The 17,741-nt window shown below is 30.8% G+C and overlaps 3 protein-coding genes across 5 annotated transcripts in view; 1 reads left to right on the top strand and 2 right to left on the bottom strand.

Annotated features, from left to right (window-relative positions):
- The window catches only part of LOC125870200 (uncharacterized), a 390,460-nt gene that overhangs the window by 77,921 nt on the left and 294,798 nt on the right, over nucleotides 1-17,741 (bottom strand). The window lies entirely within an intron of this gene.
- The window catches only part of LOC125870188 (heavy metal-associated isoprenylated plant protein 3-like), a 210,645-nt gene that overhangs the window by 84,710 nt on the left and 108,194 nt on the right, over nucleotides 1-17,741 (top strand). The window lies entirely within an intron of this gene.
- LOC125870191 (uncharacterized) lies at nucleotides 1,226-3,994 on the bottom strand. The gene is made up of 6 exons (XM_049550549.1): nucleotides 3,635-3,994; nucleotides 2,359-2,456; nucleotides 2,162-2,233; nucleotides 1,896-2,020; nucleotides 1,635-1,707; nucleotides 1,226-1,496 (listed from the first exon to the last, which is right to left on the bottom strand). The coding sequence occupies exons 1-6, from the start codon at nucleotides 3,942-3,944 to the stop codon at nucleotides 1,392-1,394; spliced, it is 783 nt and encodes a 260-aa protein (XP_049406506.1). The 5' UTR covers nucleotides 3,945-3,994; the 3' UTR covers nucleotides 1,226-1,391.

The following is a 17,741-nucleotide window of genomic DNA, read 5'->3' as shown; positions in this document are numbered from 1 at the left end:
TTTCAAGATAGTGCCACGTAGGCAGAAAAGGGGTAGAATATTATAGATAAATTAAGTTCGGGGGTAATAGGACCTTAGTAAAGGTTAGGTGTGTCTCTGGGATTCCGGGCATAGGCTGGGGGGTACTTATGCATTTTCCTTAGAGAGGTGAAATTATGCATAGCAACACATTGTCCTACTCAAAATCAACTCTTTCATTTGTTCTTTTTAATACCTTGATATATAATTGAGTAGCTAAATGATTTATTATACATTAAAGTGTATTTATTTCTCTTAACTTTTTTTAATTACAAAACTCTCTTGTGAAAATAATTTGAATTAATATCCAATTAGTTGAACCAACATATTGGATAGTTGATACTCATACTAGCTCCCCGTGTCCCAATTCAAGAAATTTAAAAGATGTATAAGAAAATTATGATAAAACAAAGTCTTATTTGGATTTGAAAAGGTACCCATATATTAAGAACGAATGAGTACTTGATATGGATCAACTCGTAGCGGTTGCTGACCACTGTTAGGTTGTTTTTTTCCGATAGACGCATTAAAAAGTAGCTATTTGTGAATTTTATTCCATATAAACCCAGTCAAATTATTTGAGTTGTAATCAGTGGCGGAGCTAGAGTTTCAACTAAAGATTGTCTAAACATAAAGAAGTAAAATCAAATATGTGCCCACATGGACACGTTACTATTTACAATTATGCAATATTTATGATGTCTATGTGGGCACATATATACCTTTAAAATACACTATTAAATAGTGCAGGGGTAAAAGATTTTTTCCAAAGTTCGATATCGTAACAGCAATTTCGGCCAAAGTTCGGATATATTTCAGACATTTTTCCCTAATATATATGTACATAAAAATATATTTTTATCTAGTCAGAATTTAATTTTCCAACGAAGAGGTGTCAGTCTCAATTATATGTGGCTCTGCCAATATAGTAGGATGGTTGAAATCCCTCCACCCTTAATAAGAGGTTTCAAATTTAAGCCCTTGAAAATGGAAATAATTCGGTTGGAAGCATCGACCCCAGAAATAGATCATGCAATACACAATTCTAAATTTAATCAAACTTCAATATAAATATCGTACTAAGAAATCCAAAGTCTGTTCAGGATAAACGGATTACACATTTGTGACTTCAACAATTTGACTGCAGAAACATGATTAATTACTAAAAGTATCTCATTTTTTTCATCACCAATCTAACTTATAAATATTTCTAAATTTATAACCTTTATATCAAATTTGAACTATACTTCAATAGCAAATTATAATTAACAGTAAATTTTTCTCAGCTCTAAATAGAACATTTATCGAAACCAAAAAAAAGAGAGTATATCCCAACAGTTTATTCTTCGTCGTTCATCATGAATTGACTAGTTTTAGTAACTTAAACCAAGCTGAAGTCCGAGGAACGCGTGTACGAGGAACAATGTCATTATACCACTTCCCAATATCCCGTGAACATTCCTCAATCCGGAATTTCCCTAAACAATTCACGATAACTTAACATCAGTATCGATCAATCAACTACATCTCAGTCCCGATTTAGGTAAAAAAAGAGGAAAAAATCCATTTTCTTGATGAAATAAGTGTTATAATTTGGACAAATTGAACGAATTTACCTCGAATAGTGTAGGCAAAATGGTTTGTATAGTCAAAAGGGTAAGGCCGATAAAACCTGTAACAGCATGAGGACTGCAACAAAAACAGAATGTCAGCGCGACATATTGTTTATAGAACTTGTTTTCCCTACTCTGACTAAGAAAGTCGTTTTCTTGATTTTTTAAGCCTACACAAAATGCTATTCCAAAACATTTCAACCAACCAAACATGAAAAATTCGTAAAAAAAACATTTTTCCGAGCACACGCCTAAATAAGGTACCTTTCAAGAATAGGCTTATCTGAAGTAAGCAGGGATGTTATTCCACCAGTAGCTCCAAGAGCAAAGAAGAAGAACATTCCTCCTAGAAGTTTTGGATGCAAATCTTTAGCTTTCGCCTTTTCCTCCTACAAATAAACATCGATTTATCCCGATGGCAACAAGAGTACTAATTAACAATACAATACAACAACAGGTATAGTAAGCAAAATCATACGACTCGTCATAAAGGGGCATAATAGACGATGACAACGCTTCGTAATTCTTACCACATCATTAGAAAATCGTATCCGAAAACCAAGGTAAGTTCCATAACCACCCATAGCAAAGAGCACAACAGCCTGAAAAATAAAGGAAAATTTTGTTCTGTTTAGTGTTTGTTTGTTTCGAGAAATCTATCATCAATTCCGATTCTTTCTTTTTTCTCTCTTGATTTTTTTCCGATCGAGAGATGCAGAAAACATACCATGTTACCAGGATGTCCCCAATGTACAAGCCAATCAGGTAGGTTCCATGATTTTACAAGCTCAACAAATGGCCCAAACAGAGACCTTATAGTTCCAGCTGAATCAAAATAACAAGTAGTACTATTAGCACTGTTCTCATAGTTTCTTGTTTGTTGAGTGTTGTACCATTTATGTTTCTTGAGTTTTGGTTATCACATTATTTCATTGTTGTTACTGTCCTTTTTTTTGTAAGTTATGTACCATTTCTCATAATGCTATATTTCGTTGTTGTTATTGTTTTTATTGTTGTATTTTTTTTTTCAAATTGTTTTTGATGCTTTACTTGAGAGATAGACTCTAGCAGAAACAACCTCTCTATCTCCACGTATCACTACGAGGTAGGGATAAGACTGAGTACATACACTCTATCCTCCTCAAACTCTACTGGTGGAATTACACTAGGTATATGGTATTGTTGTTCCAACCAATTCAAATTAGCATCACAAGTATAAGATACTCTTTCATTTCTTCAAGATAATTTTTTTTTGAGCAGAGGATTTATCGAAAACAACTCTTTATTCCACAAAGATAGAGATAAGGTCTGCTTACACGGTACCCTCCTAGAGAGGGCAGGGGCGGATCTAGGGGGTCCAAGGGTGTGGAATACCTTCAACAAAAAATTANTAGTTCATTATTGTTATTGTTCATTTTTGTATGTTATGTACCATTTTTCATAAGGCTTTATTTCGTTGTTGTTATTGTTTCTATTGTTGTATTCTGTTTTTTCAAATTATTTTTGATGCTAAACAACCTCTCTATCTCCACGTATCACTACGAGGTAGGGATAAGACTGAGTACACTCTATCCTCCTCAAACTCTACTTGTGAAATTAGACTAGGTATATGGTATTGTTGTTCCAACCAATTCAAATTAGCATCACAAGTATAAGATACTCTTTCATTTCTTCAAGATAATTTTTTTTTGAGCAGAGGATTTATCGAAAACAACTCTTTATTCCACAAAGATAGAGATAAGGTCTGCTTACACGGTACCCTCCTAGAGAGGGCAGGGGCGGATCTAGGGGGTCCAAGGGTGTGGAATACCTTCAACAAAAAATTATAATATATATAGCAAGACTAGAGTTTGGCCCAATAGTTTAAGAGTTCAAGTTCAAATAACAAGCACTACATTTGTATTTCTTGAACCTCGTAATGAAAATTCTAAATCCGACACTGATACGTTGTTGTTGTAGACTTGTAGGTATAAGATAAAAGCACCAGAAGAAAGAGCATTTACCTCCAGGAAGAGCAGCAACAAACATCAATGGCAAAGGATTGTATGAATACAAAAATGTCTCATTAGTAAAAGACATTTCTTCCACTTCATTTTCTTCTTTTTCTAATTCAACTATTTTTAAATCAACATTAATATCTTCACAATTCAACTTCTTGTAAGCTAAGGGAGGAGCTAAAAAAATCCTTCTTTTTGTTTCATTTTTCAAAGATTTATAGGAAATTTTGGAAGAAATAATTGGTTGATAATTAAGTAATGAAAAAGAAGGGTATTTTGTGAATGCAATTGGTGAAGCATTCACAATATTAGCCATTTGTGCAAAAAAAGAAGAAGTGATTGATTTTCAAGAAACAATTGGTTGTTGGACTATTTATTCAAGTAGTAGTAGTTGTTGGAGATAAGAAAACAATTGGGAAAGGCAAAGAAAGTGACACGACTATACATATACATTTAAAATGAAATATACTAAGATATTACACGTGGTGACCACAAGCACTAGCTACTTTGCAAAAGTTGTTTGTTTCTTTTTCAGTATAAATGGGCTAAGAATCAACAAGTAGTGATAATTATTCTTTTATTTTTAATCGAAGGTTTTGAGCTTGAATCTTCCTAAATACGTAGTCTCTTTTGTTAGGAAAGCGCTTTAGTTGAATTCCAATATAGATACCATAACAATTGTGGAAACTTTCCGTTATTTTTCTGTTTTTATTTTTGTGGCACGAATCACAGATAATAATGATTGGCAAACTTTTAAGTTGACAAACTTTAGAAATAGAGATGACATAAAGCCCAAGAGACAAATCTATCGAATCCCAAAGAAAACAATAAGTGCCATGAACTTATTTTACAAAACTTTTTGCAAGTTTAACCGTTTCAAAATCAACTTCATCAGAAATTCAAACATCTCTGAAGTTAGATTTTTCTTTGTTTGACGTTTGGCTTGGCGCAGTCCCAATATTCAGATTTGGGTGCTACGTTATCATTTGTTACGTGGTCATGAGATTTGATGTGGGTCGTGAGATCCTTTCTAAACACTTTCATGTCTCTACTCCCATTAGTGATTATGTGGTTGTACGTATAACTGAAATTTGATCTACCAAGCATAATTACAAACTCGAAAGACAAAGACATTGATAATATGTCAAACTGAGAGTAGTTTATGTGGCCATTCTTCATTCATGCCAATGTTTCCAAAAGTTTTTTCCAACAATACAGGTTACCATATTATCAGTATCGATCAATAAACTATAGTAAAAAAACATCGAAAACTCACATATTATCAGAATTTCTAATTGAACGAACATCTATCAGGTTAGTACTGATCCATAATTGCAAATCAATGGAATTAGTCTGATCTTTGTGCAGCAAAATTGATTTCATCATATTATAATCATAGTGATGCACCAATGTCTCAAAATCTGCCCGGAACTCGAATAACTTCTTAAAGATGCATGGCTTTTCACAATCGTTGGGCACGTTCCCAACCATTTCTCTACACTAATTGCAGTAGTACTCAGTTTCAATATTTGCAATAGGCCAACGTCAAGATTCCTCTGCTTAACTCTTGTCTTTTCCAAAAACAAAACAAAAATCACAATTTCACTTCTTAAATTCAAAACATCAGACTAGAATTAATTACAGTACACCAAATATCTTAAACCTTCAAGATCAGAGAAAGTCGCTACCAATAGTTTACCTTATTTGTTTATATTTTTTATTTTGATAAATTCTAAAGAAAATATTGTAATGGATTATAATTTAATAATTATTTTTTCTTTTTCAATTGATTGTAATATTTTGTAAGACAAGAATAAACATATATAAACTATTGTCTGAGACATAACAAAACAAATGTTTAAATCTCTCTTATTGATTATATTTTTGAAAACTTTTTCAATATTATCAATTGTTATCTAAACCATCAAAATTATTCTAAAAGTGTTTTAAAAATAAAATTAAAAATTCACTTCATTGAATATGTCAATTAGAGTCATTTTTATTACTTTAATAATATTTTGTAATACTTTAAACTACAAAAATCAATATTAAAGTAATTGGAAAACATTCAAGGTTAAGATGATATATTTTAAAAAATTAATCATTTGATAATCTAATTAGTTTGGGCTTGAAATGCTTAATAAAACATCTCAAAGAATTGGAGACAATCTTACAAAGCATATATTAAAGAGTCCGAAGCCAAAAACGCAAAAAAATTGAGCAAAATTTCCAAAATGACAACAAAAATTGAGTATGAAACCAAAAGAGCAACATTTGAATGGAGGGGCAAACGACGTTAAATTGTATGTACAAGGCTTATGCTGACATATGACTTCCTTTTTTTTAAAAAAAATGGCGCATTTTAAAATAAAACAATTAATATTCCTTCGTCATTATTTATTCAATAGTTTTGTTGTTGTGTTTTTGTGTTTTTTTTTTCTTTCTATTTTCACTATTTGTATGTAAATAAAAATATAAGTGATGCGGTCAAGTTTAATAGTTATTTTAAATTATAATTTGATAATATTGAGGACAAAATATAGAGACATGAAAAGAACACACAATTTAGGCGTATCATTTGGTTCGGTCCGATTTTAAAGTTTATCGATTTGACTGATTTTGAGGTTTATCGGTTTGACTTATTGGTTATCAGTTTGTAGACATGCTAACCTGTTAAGAAGAAACCTCAAACTGTTATGTACCGATAACGTGATAATTGTTGACACCCAATTTTGACTCTCCCCGATAATAATTAACTTTCGAGCTTCTCTAATTTTCAACGATTTGGAATAATTAATTTTGTAAAAAAAAATAAAAAAATTCAAAACATGTTTAAGGTTTTTAAAGTGATTTTAGTACTTTTTATAATTTTAAAGTTACAAATATGTTCTATATATTTTTATATATAATTAGTATATTTTAAGAATATTCGAAAATCGTCCCAAAAAGATTTTATTTTTTATTATTAATTAAATCTTCAATTGAATTAATTAGGTTTAAAGTGTATTTATAATTTTAAGTTATTTAGCGTATTGGTTTAATTATTTTATTCCGTTGATTTTGAGAAGCTTGTTAATTAATTAGTTATAATTCGTCGTGTTTAAAGTTTAGCCAAATTCGCCATTTAAATTCAAATCGGCTAACCTTTTAACTTTATTTGGTTATAATATTAACCCTTAGTGATTGCAATGGTAACCACCTCTCACCTTGTCTTCAAGACCAATTTTGGGCCAAGTTTTTTTTTTTTTTTTCAATTTTCAGTAGCCCACCAAAATCAGCCCAGCAGCTTTCAAAAAAGACCAAATCCAATCCCAATCCTAATTCTCATTTTAGCAGCACCATTCAGCCCATTAAAGACCAGAAGCCAACCCAAGTTCCCCCTATTCCCTTTCCCCTTTCTCTTCCAGCCCAGCTACGCCAGACCCGGCCCAACCTTGTTCTCAAAAGAACCCAGCGATGTTCTTTCACGTTAACCCAGCAACGTGAATAAACAAAGGAAGCAACACAGCGTGAACATTTTCCAACTGTCGCAACGCCAACAACGACTCCAAACAACATTAAATAGACGGAAATCAGCGGCGAGTGTTAGGGTTTTGCCCTGATTTTCTTTCCTTATTTGAAGTTTATTTATTTCCTTAAAGAAAAGTCAAGTATTACCACAAATACTTGAACTTTTTCTAAAAGGAAAATATAATTTTCTTCCATATTTGGTTTATTCTTTCCTTAGAGGAATAGTTTGGAGATCTATAAATTGAAGATCCCTATTCTCATAGTATAACACAATAGAATTCACAATGTGGTCGTTTAGTGAGTTTTGTTTATGGGGAGATTTAATCTCTCAACAATTTTAATATTTTTTCTTTATATTAGTTTTCATATAATAATATTAGTTTTTAGTATAAGTTTTTGTCATCTAATTTATCAATCATATTATTTGCAATTGTAAGCTTCCGCATGACGCCCTAATCACCTTTAGAACCCAACAACGAGTACATAGCTGGCTCACAGTGTCTACGCGTACAAGCAGTACGCTGCCCTTTTTCGTCGTTTTCCTCTCATCCTTCAACAATTCGTACAGCCAGCAGCCTGCGAGTCGTCCTTCATCGTCCAGGTGTTGCGATATCCTCGCCCCTTTGTCCTTGCTTCCAGATCGAACGGTTCTCCTCTCAATTCCGTTGGGGATTGGTGCAATTTCTAGCCATTTGACCTTATCTTCAAAGATTTTGAAATTCAAGTTTGAAATTTCATCCAAAATCCATCCCGAATTTCCCCCATTTTCAGCCCTAATTTCATATATAAATAGTCTCTTCTTTTTCATTATTTGGGGGGTTGGAAAAATTGTTGGCAAGAAATAAAGGGAGAGGGAGTTGAAAAAGGAAACAGGAAATAAAAGCTTGAATAGTATATAGAGGCAATGTTTACATACCCAGAAAGACCAACGAAATATAGATTAGAAAGCTACAGATACTTAAGAGTCTAGGTTTTTTTAGTTTTTTTTTCCTTTTGTTCTTTGTTTACGAGAGTTTGCCGGAGTCTGAATTGTGGTGGTAGAATTTTCTTCAAAGTCTCGTTCGTCTCAAGTCGCTGCCCCGGGAAAGGTAATCTCCTCCCTTTTAAGTTTTCCTTTATTTCTTCCTTCTGTACTTAGTTATTTTCTTTTGAAACATGATTGTGGTTCTTATTTCTGTTATCTCTTAGATTGAATCTTGTGTCAGCGGTGCTTTGCAAATTTTTGTTTATTATTTGCTTCATTTGTTTGTCTCCTCTTCCCGTGAATCTGCTAAGCACCCTTTCTTTGTTCTTAATTGTCATACTAATTTTAAAATTTCAATTGATGACTTAGTGTTTAATTATAAGGATTGGTTATTTGTATAGTGCTCAAAGTACCAAGTTTAGCAACTTAATTTGTTGATAGATGTTGGCATGCCGTAAATAGTTTTAAGTTCACCATGATGCTTTATTGGATTTAATCTCTTACTTTCCTAATGACTTACCTACTTGAGAAATGATTGATATTGACATATTGTGTTATTTGAAGAGGTATGTCTCTGTTTAGAGCACCAAAGCTCTTTGGGGTAATTTAATTTGACCATTTTATAAAACTAAGGTTTTGGGTTCACGTTCTGTTAATTTGTTTTTTGGGTTTTACCTTTATCCATGACCCTTATTAATCATTAATTGAAGTAGCTTCCCTTTCATGAGTCAGGACAATTTATGACGTGAGTTTATTAAATTTTGTTAAATATGTGACACATGCCATTTTGATCTTATATTAGTTAGTTCAAATTTTATTTTATTTTGCCTTTACTGTTCCATTTAAAAGTGCATGAATATCTACATATCATGGTTCATCTCTACCTATTCTTGTTTTACTATTGGAAGTGTTCGACCATTCTTGTTGATGTGAGAGTGATAGCCAATTTAGGTGTTGCATTTATGAAAATATACATTGTGTATTGCTCAAAGCATGCCTACGTATCCCTTTGTTACATGTTGCTTGGCCTGAGTTTATTTGTGTTTGGAGTCACTATTTACAATATTACTTGTATAAGCCTTAAATAGTTGTTTTTTCTTAATCCTTGTTATCGTTAAATGCTAAATGTTGGTCGGTTGATATATAGTAGTTCATTCTTCTTTGTTTTGAGTCCTCTTTTATTGTGATCTAGTGATTTCGATTTTCATTTTGGATCTTAAAATACTTGAGTTACTTTGTTTTTAATTAAGTTATGTCTCATTTGTTTTATTTGATTCATATGCTAATTTCATTTTTTTTCTTGTTTGAACCTTTTTCGAGTCTGTGGTAGACTCTTACTCTCTTGCATCCTCGAGATGAGCCATGGAGGCTCAACTTTTCCTTTATTGAGTTAGCCTCCATTTTATGTGAATGATTGGAAGCAGAAACACACGGCTGAAAAATAGACAATGCAGATCTTTGGAGCGAAAGGCAGGTTGTATACTGCTGTATACAGCAGTATACATAGTGATACAGGAGATATACAATGATATACAATGTACATACAATAGAAATGGGCCCAAACATCCCTCTTAAATTTCAGCCTTGTATTGTATCGTAATGGGGCCAAATGCCCATCTTTATTTGGTTATTATTTGTCTTATTTGTTTAGGACAGGTGAAATTGGGCCTAAAGCCCAAAAGAAATTCAATTTTTATGATAGTCTAGGATAGGTGCAAATGGGCTAAAAGGCTCAAAATAGAAATTAGGCTCAAGTACTGACCCAGACGAACAGAAAACTAGACTTGGGCCCAAAACTCACTCTTTTTATTTTATGGAAAAATCACCCCATATATACATTTAAGAGTCAATATTACAGGTTTTAAATATACTTTTAAAAAATTCTTACTTATAACAGTTTAATTACGGGTTATAACATATCACTTATTATTTATAAATGAATTAAATTTTACTTTATTAAATAAGAAATTTTTTGTAATTTTATATTATTATTAAATTATTTAAATAAAGAATACCCCATAATTATCTCTTACACAATTATAGGCATTTTACATTGATTACACTTCTTTATTTAATGTTATAATCATAACCTCCCATTAGTCAATCCCACCACCTTTCCCCCACACATATCCAATTATACACGCTATCACCCCACTTTCACCTTCTTCTCTCCCATTTTTCTCACCAGCCAACTACACAACATTCAATCTTTCGTCCAATTTTTTTTTCCAACAAAATTATGTCTTAGAAATCCGTTGAAACGCCTCAAAAGAGTCCCAGATTGGGTGAAAGAACATCTAATGATGATGATCATGTTTCAAATTTTAATATATTAACTCAAACCCCCCCTCCCCCGCCTAAAATTGTTGAAAATTCGGCAAATATACAAAATCTGGCGACGAATGGTTCATCTAAGTTGAAGGAGCGACAAAGAGAGAAAAAATGAAGAAAAAAAAGGTCACTCCTGCAAATCAAAAGGGGAAGAAGAGGAAGGGGAAAATTGTTGAAACCCCTTCTGATTTCGATTTTGATTTTGTTACTGAAATCAAAAAGAAAAAAAGAAAAAAAAAACAAATGTAGAAGTTGGAGCATCTTTAAAACCATCAACAAGAAGAACAACAAAATGTTATTTTTTTTTAACTTTTGGACAATTTTTTTGTGTTTAAGTATTTGATGATATATAATATCATATGTTTTCTTTCAGGCAGATACTTACATATGAATTACTGATTGCCTATTACAATTTCAAGATACTATTTTGAAAATATCAGTGTGTTTTCAACCTGTACATTTATTGGATGAAATCTGTATGAAATCTAATTAATATGTGTATGACTACGCTTAAATGTTTTGATTTTGAAAATTTTATGAATTGTGATATAATAATAGACACAAATGGAATGAATTGCGTTTTAACATTGGTGTGATTGTCTATTAACTGTGTTTATGGTATAAATTATTAAATTGGTATAAAAATGATATGATTTGTCAAACTACTGATTTTTTCTTAAAAAAATCACATTATGCTTACTTTATATTCTAAACATGTTTTTGGATGAAACGTGTATGAAATCTGATTAATACGTGTATGCCTATGAGTTTAATATTTTATTGTTGGTTATTGTATGAATTGTGATATAATATTGATAGACAAATGGTATAAAATGTGTGATTATATGAATTTATCAATTTTTATACATGTTGTTTGGGTAAAACGTGTATGAAATTTTGATTAATATGTATATGACACTAACTGACGTTAGTGTAGGAATGAAACACTATCTGCAGTTTGTTTTAAATTTATTTATAGTAGGACACTAGTTGAAAACCAAATTAATATTCATGAAAACTTAGATTAAATTAAATACTCAGGATACCATAATTACCTTTTATAATTATCACTAATATTTACACTATCTTATGTATTAAGCTCAAATTTATTTTTAACAGTATGCAATCTGTATGATTAATGAATGAACAATGTATAAAGAATGAACGGTATATTAAACACTAAGTTTATAATGCACTTCAAACCAATTATGTTTCATATCAAAACAAAACATTAATCTAAACGACAAAATAAAATAAAAATTATATACAGTCTAAACAAATAAACAGTCATTAGTTTTGCACAGGATAATTTGAACATGCTTCATCTTGTGGCCAACTTGGCAACATATACTGCAAGTAACTTTGGACCTTTTGAATTTCACATCAGCAACCCTCTTTCATATATAATTCATTTCATTTGAAAATCAACATAATTCTCTATTTCATTTAAAAAAATAACAATTAGTCTAACATTATACAAATCAATTAGAAATATGTTAAATAATATTAACTTTTCATTCCAAAGACAATACAAATTTCATCCATAAAAATCATTATAATAACAACAAAATTATACACACTCGTCATTATTTTTTCATACAAATATCATTCAGACAGTACATTACAAAACAAATTTCATACAAAACATAATATTTCACATTTAATACTCACTTAATACACATTTCATACAACAATCATCATTCATACCAAATTTATACATTTTCATACTCATTTAATATACATTTCATACAAAACGATTATTCATTCAAACTATAGACATTTCTAGTCCCAAATAATTAATTACTGTCACCCAACTTTATACAGAAATAACAAAACTAATATAAACTCAACAATTTCACATTTAATACCAATTTAAAACACTTGTAATACACTTCGTCAAGAATTCCAATTTTTTTTTACATATTTCTTAACACACTTTTCATACATAATTCATTCGACTTATACTATCAAATTCATTATCAAATAAAATAAATTTTCATAAATTCGTCAACATTATAATTATTTTTACAGAATAATTAGCACACTTTCATACAAATTTCATTTAATTTATTCTATCAAATTTATTCATAAAATCACAATAAATTTATAATTTCACAAAACAACAATCGTATACAAAATAAACAAATAAACAAAAAAACACTAAATTTTTTACATTTCACAACAGTAAACATAATATAATATCAACAGTTAACAAAATATGACTCCACCTTCAATTAATCGACAGGTTGATCATTTTTGTTTCATTTCGCTATCATTCTAAAACAAACGTTAACAATAATAAATACTAACCCGAAGGATCCCATCTTTCACCATGTTTGATTAAAACTGATACGTAGTTGTCCATCACAACAAAATCAAGAATTTTCAAAAATGAAAAAAACTTCAATTACTCGAATGTGGGATTTTTTTTGTTGAAAATTGAAGAGAGAAACGTTGAATTTTTTTGTTGCAAATTGAAGAGAGAAACGTTGAAAAAAGAAGAAGATAAAATCTGAATTTTTATTTGATTTTAACTGATTTGAGTGAATTAAGGATACTAAATAATATTAATTAGTTTAAATCCCTTAATTCGTGCTATTTATTAATTATCTACAAAAAAAATGATATGATCTGATTTTTTAGTTTATCTTAATTGATTTTGAGTGAATTAAGGATAAAAAATATTGTTAATTTGTTTGAATCCCTTATTTCATGCTAATCATTAATTATCTACAATAAATTTCAAATTAAATTACAAGCCACACTTTCAGTTTTTTACTTTATTATCTATAATTCCATTTTTTTTAAATTTTCGTTTATCTTTTTTTTTTTTTTTAACTTTTTTCGAATTAATAAAAACATTTCTTTTATTTGTGAATTTGTTATAACCTGAAATTTTTAATGTTATAGCTTGAAAGTATAAATCTACTGCTATAGCCTGAAAATAGTACTATAATATATGTCATATATGAAATTTACACTTATTTTATATGTTTCGTAGTTGTTTAATTGTTTATTTGCTAGTCAATTTTAAGATTTTCCTAATTCGATTTCCCCAAAAGATAGTCGTTTCTAGATTTTCTAAAGACTAAATAATCACGCTTATTTTACTACTTAAGTTACTTTGAAAAAATATTTTATTTAAGAAATCCCTTATACTATCTCCCAAAAATAATTCGAGTCTTAAGTTGTTTATTTCCTAAACTTGTCAAGCATGCTTTTATTTTAAAACCAATTAGCCAAATAGTTAATTATCGGATAAGCGTGTGTTAGCGGGAATTTCGGGTGCTTTCAAATCCTTTTCCGAAATGTTAATATGAACCCCGAACCCCCTTTAATATTTTTCAATAGATTTTCTGTTTTATTCTTTTGAAAAAAAAATCAGTTTTCTTAATCTCCCTTTAAAAATTAAGTGGCGACTCTTAAACTAGTCTAATAATTATTTTTAAAATAAAACAATAACCAAAAAAAAATCAAAACCAATAACTCATTATTGATAAACACATAACTTTTTTCTATTTGATTCGCTTCGCTTAATTAGGCACTATGGTACTAGGGCAAGTGTGTCATATTCTGTTGATTATGTCCTATGTACTATTTCGCCAATGTAGCTAAATTGATTTGGAGTAGTACTACTTGCATGGATGGTTGCTACCTATTGTGTTGTATTGTTAGTATAAATACAACGTTTTAGTTTGAAGACAACTCCATATCTAGGAGTCGATTTTGATTGAGGTCTCTGATTAAGAATTAAGGAATTAATACTTACGACTCTCAACCAATAGTCATTCGGGGATGAACGAGGGGTAAATTGGTATCTATTGTAACGACCCGAACCGTCGTTATTTTGGAAAGGAAAAACATCGGAGAAAACCAGGCGCATCATCCCGCCAGAGCGGTCTAGATGTCGCTAGGGCGGCGATGCTCCAGCGGGATAGTGTTCACCAGAGCGAGATGGACGGGATAAAATTTAAATAACGCGAAGTCTTATTTTCTTCTTTTTCCAAAAACACCAAAAAGAAGCGAGGATCACCCTAGAAACCCTCAAAAGGCTGCTCTAGGCTTGGGAAGGAAGGAGAAAGAGATTTCTAGCGTAAGGACGTCGATAGCTTGTAGATTTTCGGTCAAAATCCACCTTCTCGTAGTTCAGAAGCTAGGATTGGATCTACAATCCCTCTGTGATTGCTTGGCGCCCAGGTAGGCTAGGTTTATCAATTGAGTAGTTGTAAATTTGTGATCCACTGCATAGTATATTGGTAATTGACAGTAGAATACATGCGTAGGTTTTTGTGCACCAAAAAAGGGACAGTTGCACATGTATTCCTAGGTGTTACATCAGGAGTATACCGTAGGAGGAAACCCTATTCCGTGGTGGTGTGATATAAACATGTTAATGGCTTCGTTATATGCATACATGTATGTGATTAGAGATTTATGAATCGAACCTAAGGAAAGGACTAAACATGTATAATTGCATGCCATTAACCTAATACTTTATTGTGTGATTTTAAGTATGTTCATTATGGATGTGATTGTGATTGTGATTATGCTGAATGGATCGGGTGTCACGTACCGACACTCATACATACATTGGATCGGGTGTCATGTATCAACACATATACATACATTGGATCGGGTGTCACGTACTGACACATATACTTACATTGGATCGGGTGTCACGTACCGACACATATACATGCATTGGATCGAGTGTCACGTTTCGACACACTAACAGTTTGGGTATGGATCCATGAGAGAACCATGTGTGAATGATATGTTCATATTTGCTTGTTATTGATAATGTGGAACTGTACGTTGCTCTTGAACTGATAATTAAATTGTGCATTATATATATATATATATACATATATACGTGGGTTTGCAGTGTCGTAAGGTAATTGGGTATATCTCGTTAATGAATGAACTGTGAATGGTCAGGCCCAAATCAGGATGTGGTATGGTAAGTGGAGACCAAGGGTCCAGGTGTTACTATGTCTTACTTTAGAGAGGTGGTCATGTGTATTGTCGTTGAGAATTGGGGTGGTGATATGTCGTAAATGTTAAGAGTTGGGTATTACCCCGGAAGGGGAGTAGTATTGAAACGGTTAACAAGCCTTAATAGACAGTACTATAGAACTAAGGGTTGAGTGGTGAGGTGGAAGAAGTAAGGGTATGTCACGAGTGGTTTGGCCGGGTTGGTAGTAGTTATATTCGGAATCTCCTCTGAAAGACAAAATGGTTAAGTTATGATCAAGAATGGAGCAGAAAGGGGTTAGAGTCCAGTGTACTAGTATGATTTAAAGTATCCGGGAATAGTAAATGCAGGAAAATATAAGGGTGGAGGAATGAACAATCTTATTGCATGTTTCTTGCTAGTCGATTTCTTATATTATGCGGTGGGTATCGGGTTGACCGATGATGCCTACAAGTACGTGTGGTTGTACTGATACTACTCTTGCTATGCCTTTTTGGAATAGTGTGGTTGCAGGGTCAGTGATGTTTCATAGGTGAAGACGAAGACAATCTCCAACAACTTCTATTTTTCTTTCCGAGTGGTGGGAGTTTAGTCTAAACAGGTAGCTCTTGTACCTGTTTAGACTAGATCTATGGGGAAGTTAGTTACTTTACAAGTTAACTTTGAACTGTTTTTAAACTCTTTATTTATAAAATCTACATGAATCTCTTTCTATTTTCAGTTTTCTTGATCTTCCGCATGTCTTAAATAGTTTGGGAATCAAGGGTTCTCCTACTTAGGGGTTAGAGTAGGTGCCCGCACGGCCCGGTGGGTTGGGTCGTGACAATTAATTACAATTATATAATATTTGTTTTAGTAATTCCTTTTCAATTGATAATATAGCTAATCCAATCAATCTCTCTTGAGATATTGTTGATTTTATCAATTTTAGTTTCAAAAAACTTCTTTCAGCTAAGGCAACGGTTACAAGAATTGTTAACATTATTCTATAAGCAATATTTTTTCATTCAAAATTTTTATTATTTGTGAAAAATATATCAAGGGCTCCTTTTTGGGATTTATTTAATTCTTCAAGTTTTCTCTTTTTGTAAAATCGAAATCATATTTTCTAGTTGACATATTTAAATTGAATAATTTAATAATAACTAAAACAAGAATATATATATATATATATATATATATATATATATATATATATATATATATATATANACACTTACTTATGAACTAAGAATATCAACAATAACAAATTTTCAAGAAAAACTATAAAATAAAGTTAGAATAATAAAATCTAGCTCACGAGAATTTGATAAGTTGATAAAACAATATCAAAATAGTGTTGCGTTTAATTTTTTTTAAAAAAAATTGTAGAAGAGAGTTCAAGTGAGAATAAAAATAATAAAATAGAGAATAAGAAAGATGAATAAAAGGTAAATAATAATATATGGTCAATTTTTTAGGAGATAAATAAGAAAACAAAATTTCCCACTTGAGGAAATTATCCCAAAAATATGTTTCATTCCCTTATAAAGTGGGAAAACCAACGGTTATTTTGTTTGTTTATTTTATTTTTTGTACTTCTTACATGTTTTTTTAAAAAAAAAAAATTACCTATAATTTTTTTAAAATAAAATATATATAAGTATTATTTAAAAAATAATTGGGGGCCTCAAAAGGGGACTAGTGGTTTAGACAGTTTAGGAGGTTCTGGCGGGAGTTGATAAAGGATTCAAAAAAAGGGTATGAGTCTGAATTCAAGGTCACTACTAGTAGTAGATGACGAAAAAATTCAAATTCATGTGGATCCGAAGCTTGACTCGGACCTTAATCCAGAGTTGTATTATAGTCGCCGTCATCCGCTGGTGTAGACAAAACATGTGTAGAAAAATTGATTTAGATTGTCTAAAGCCAAAATTTAGAAGAGAAAGTTACGTTTGTTTAATATTTTTTATATATTTTATTTTCATAAATTCTAGAAAAATATTGTAATTGATTACAATTTAATAATTAATTTTTCTTTTTCAATTGATTTTAATAATTTGTTAGACAAAAATAAACATATATACACTATTGTATGCTACATAACAAAACAAATATATAAATCTCTCTTATTGATTATATTTTTGAAAACTTTTTTAATATTATCAATTGTTACCTAAACCATCAAATTTATTCCAAAAGTGTTTAAAAATAAAATTAAGACTTCACTTCATTGAATACGCCAATTAGAGTCATTTTTATTACTTATATAATATTTTGTAATACTTTTAATAACAAAAATCAATATTATAGTGATTAGAAAACATTCAAAGTTAAGATAATATTTTTAAAAA

This window comes from Solanum stenotomum, chromosome 7 (assembly GCF_019186545.1).
Source record: "Solanum stenotomum isolate F172 chromosome 7, ASM1918654v1, whole genome shotgun sequence".
In the NCBI taxonomy this organism is placed as follows: Eukaryota; Viridiplantae; Streptophyta; class Magnoliopsida; order Solanales; family Solanaceae; genus Solanum; species Solanum stenotomum.
Note: the sequence above shows the minus strand (reverse complement) of the source record. Positions and strands in the feature narration are given on the sequence as shown.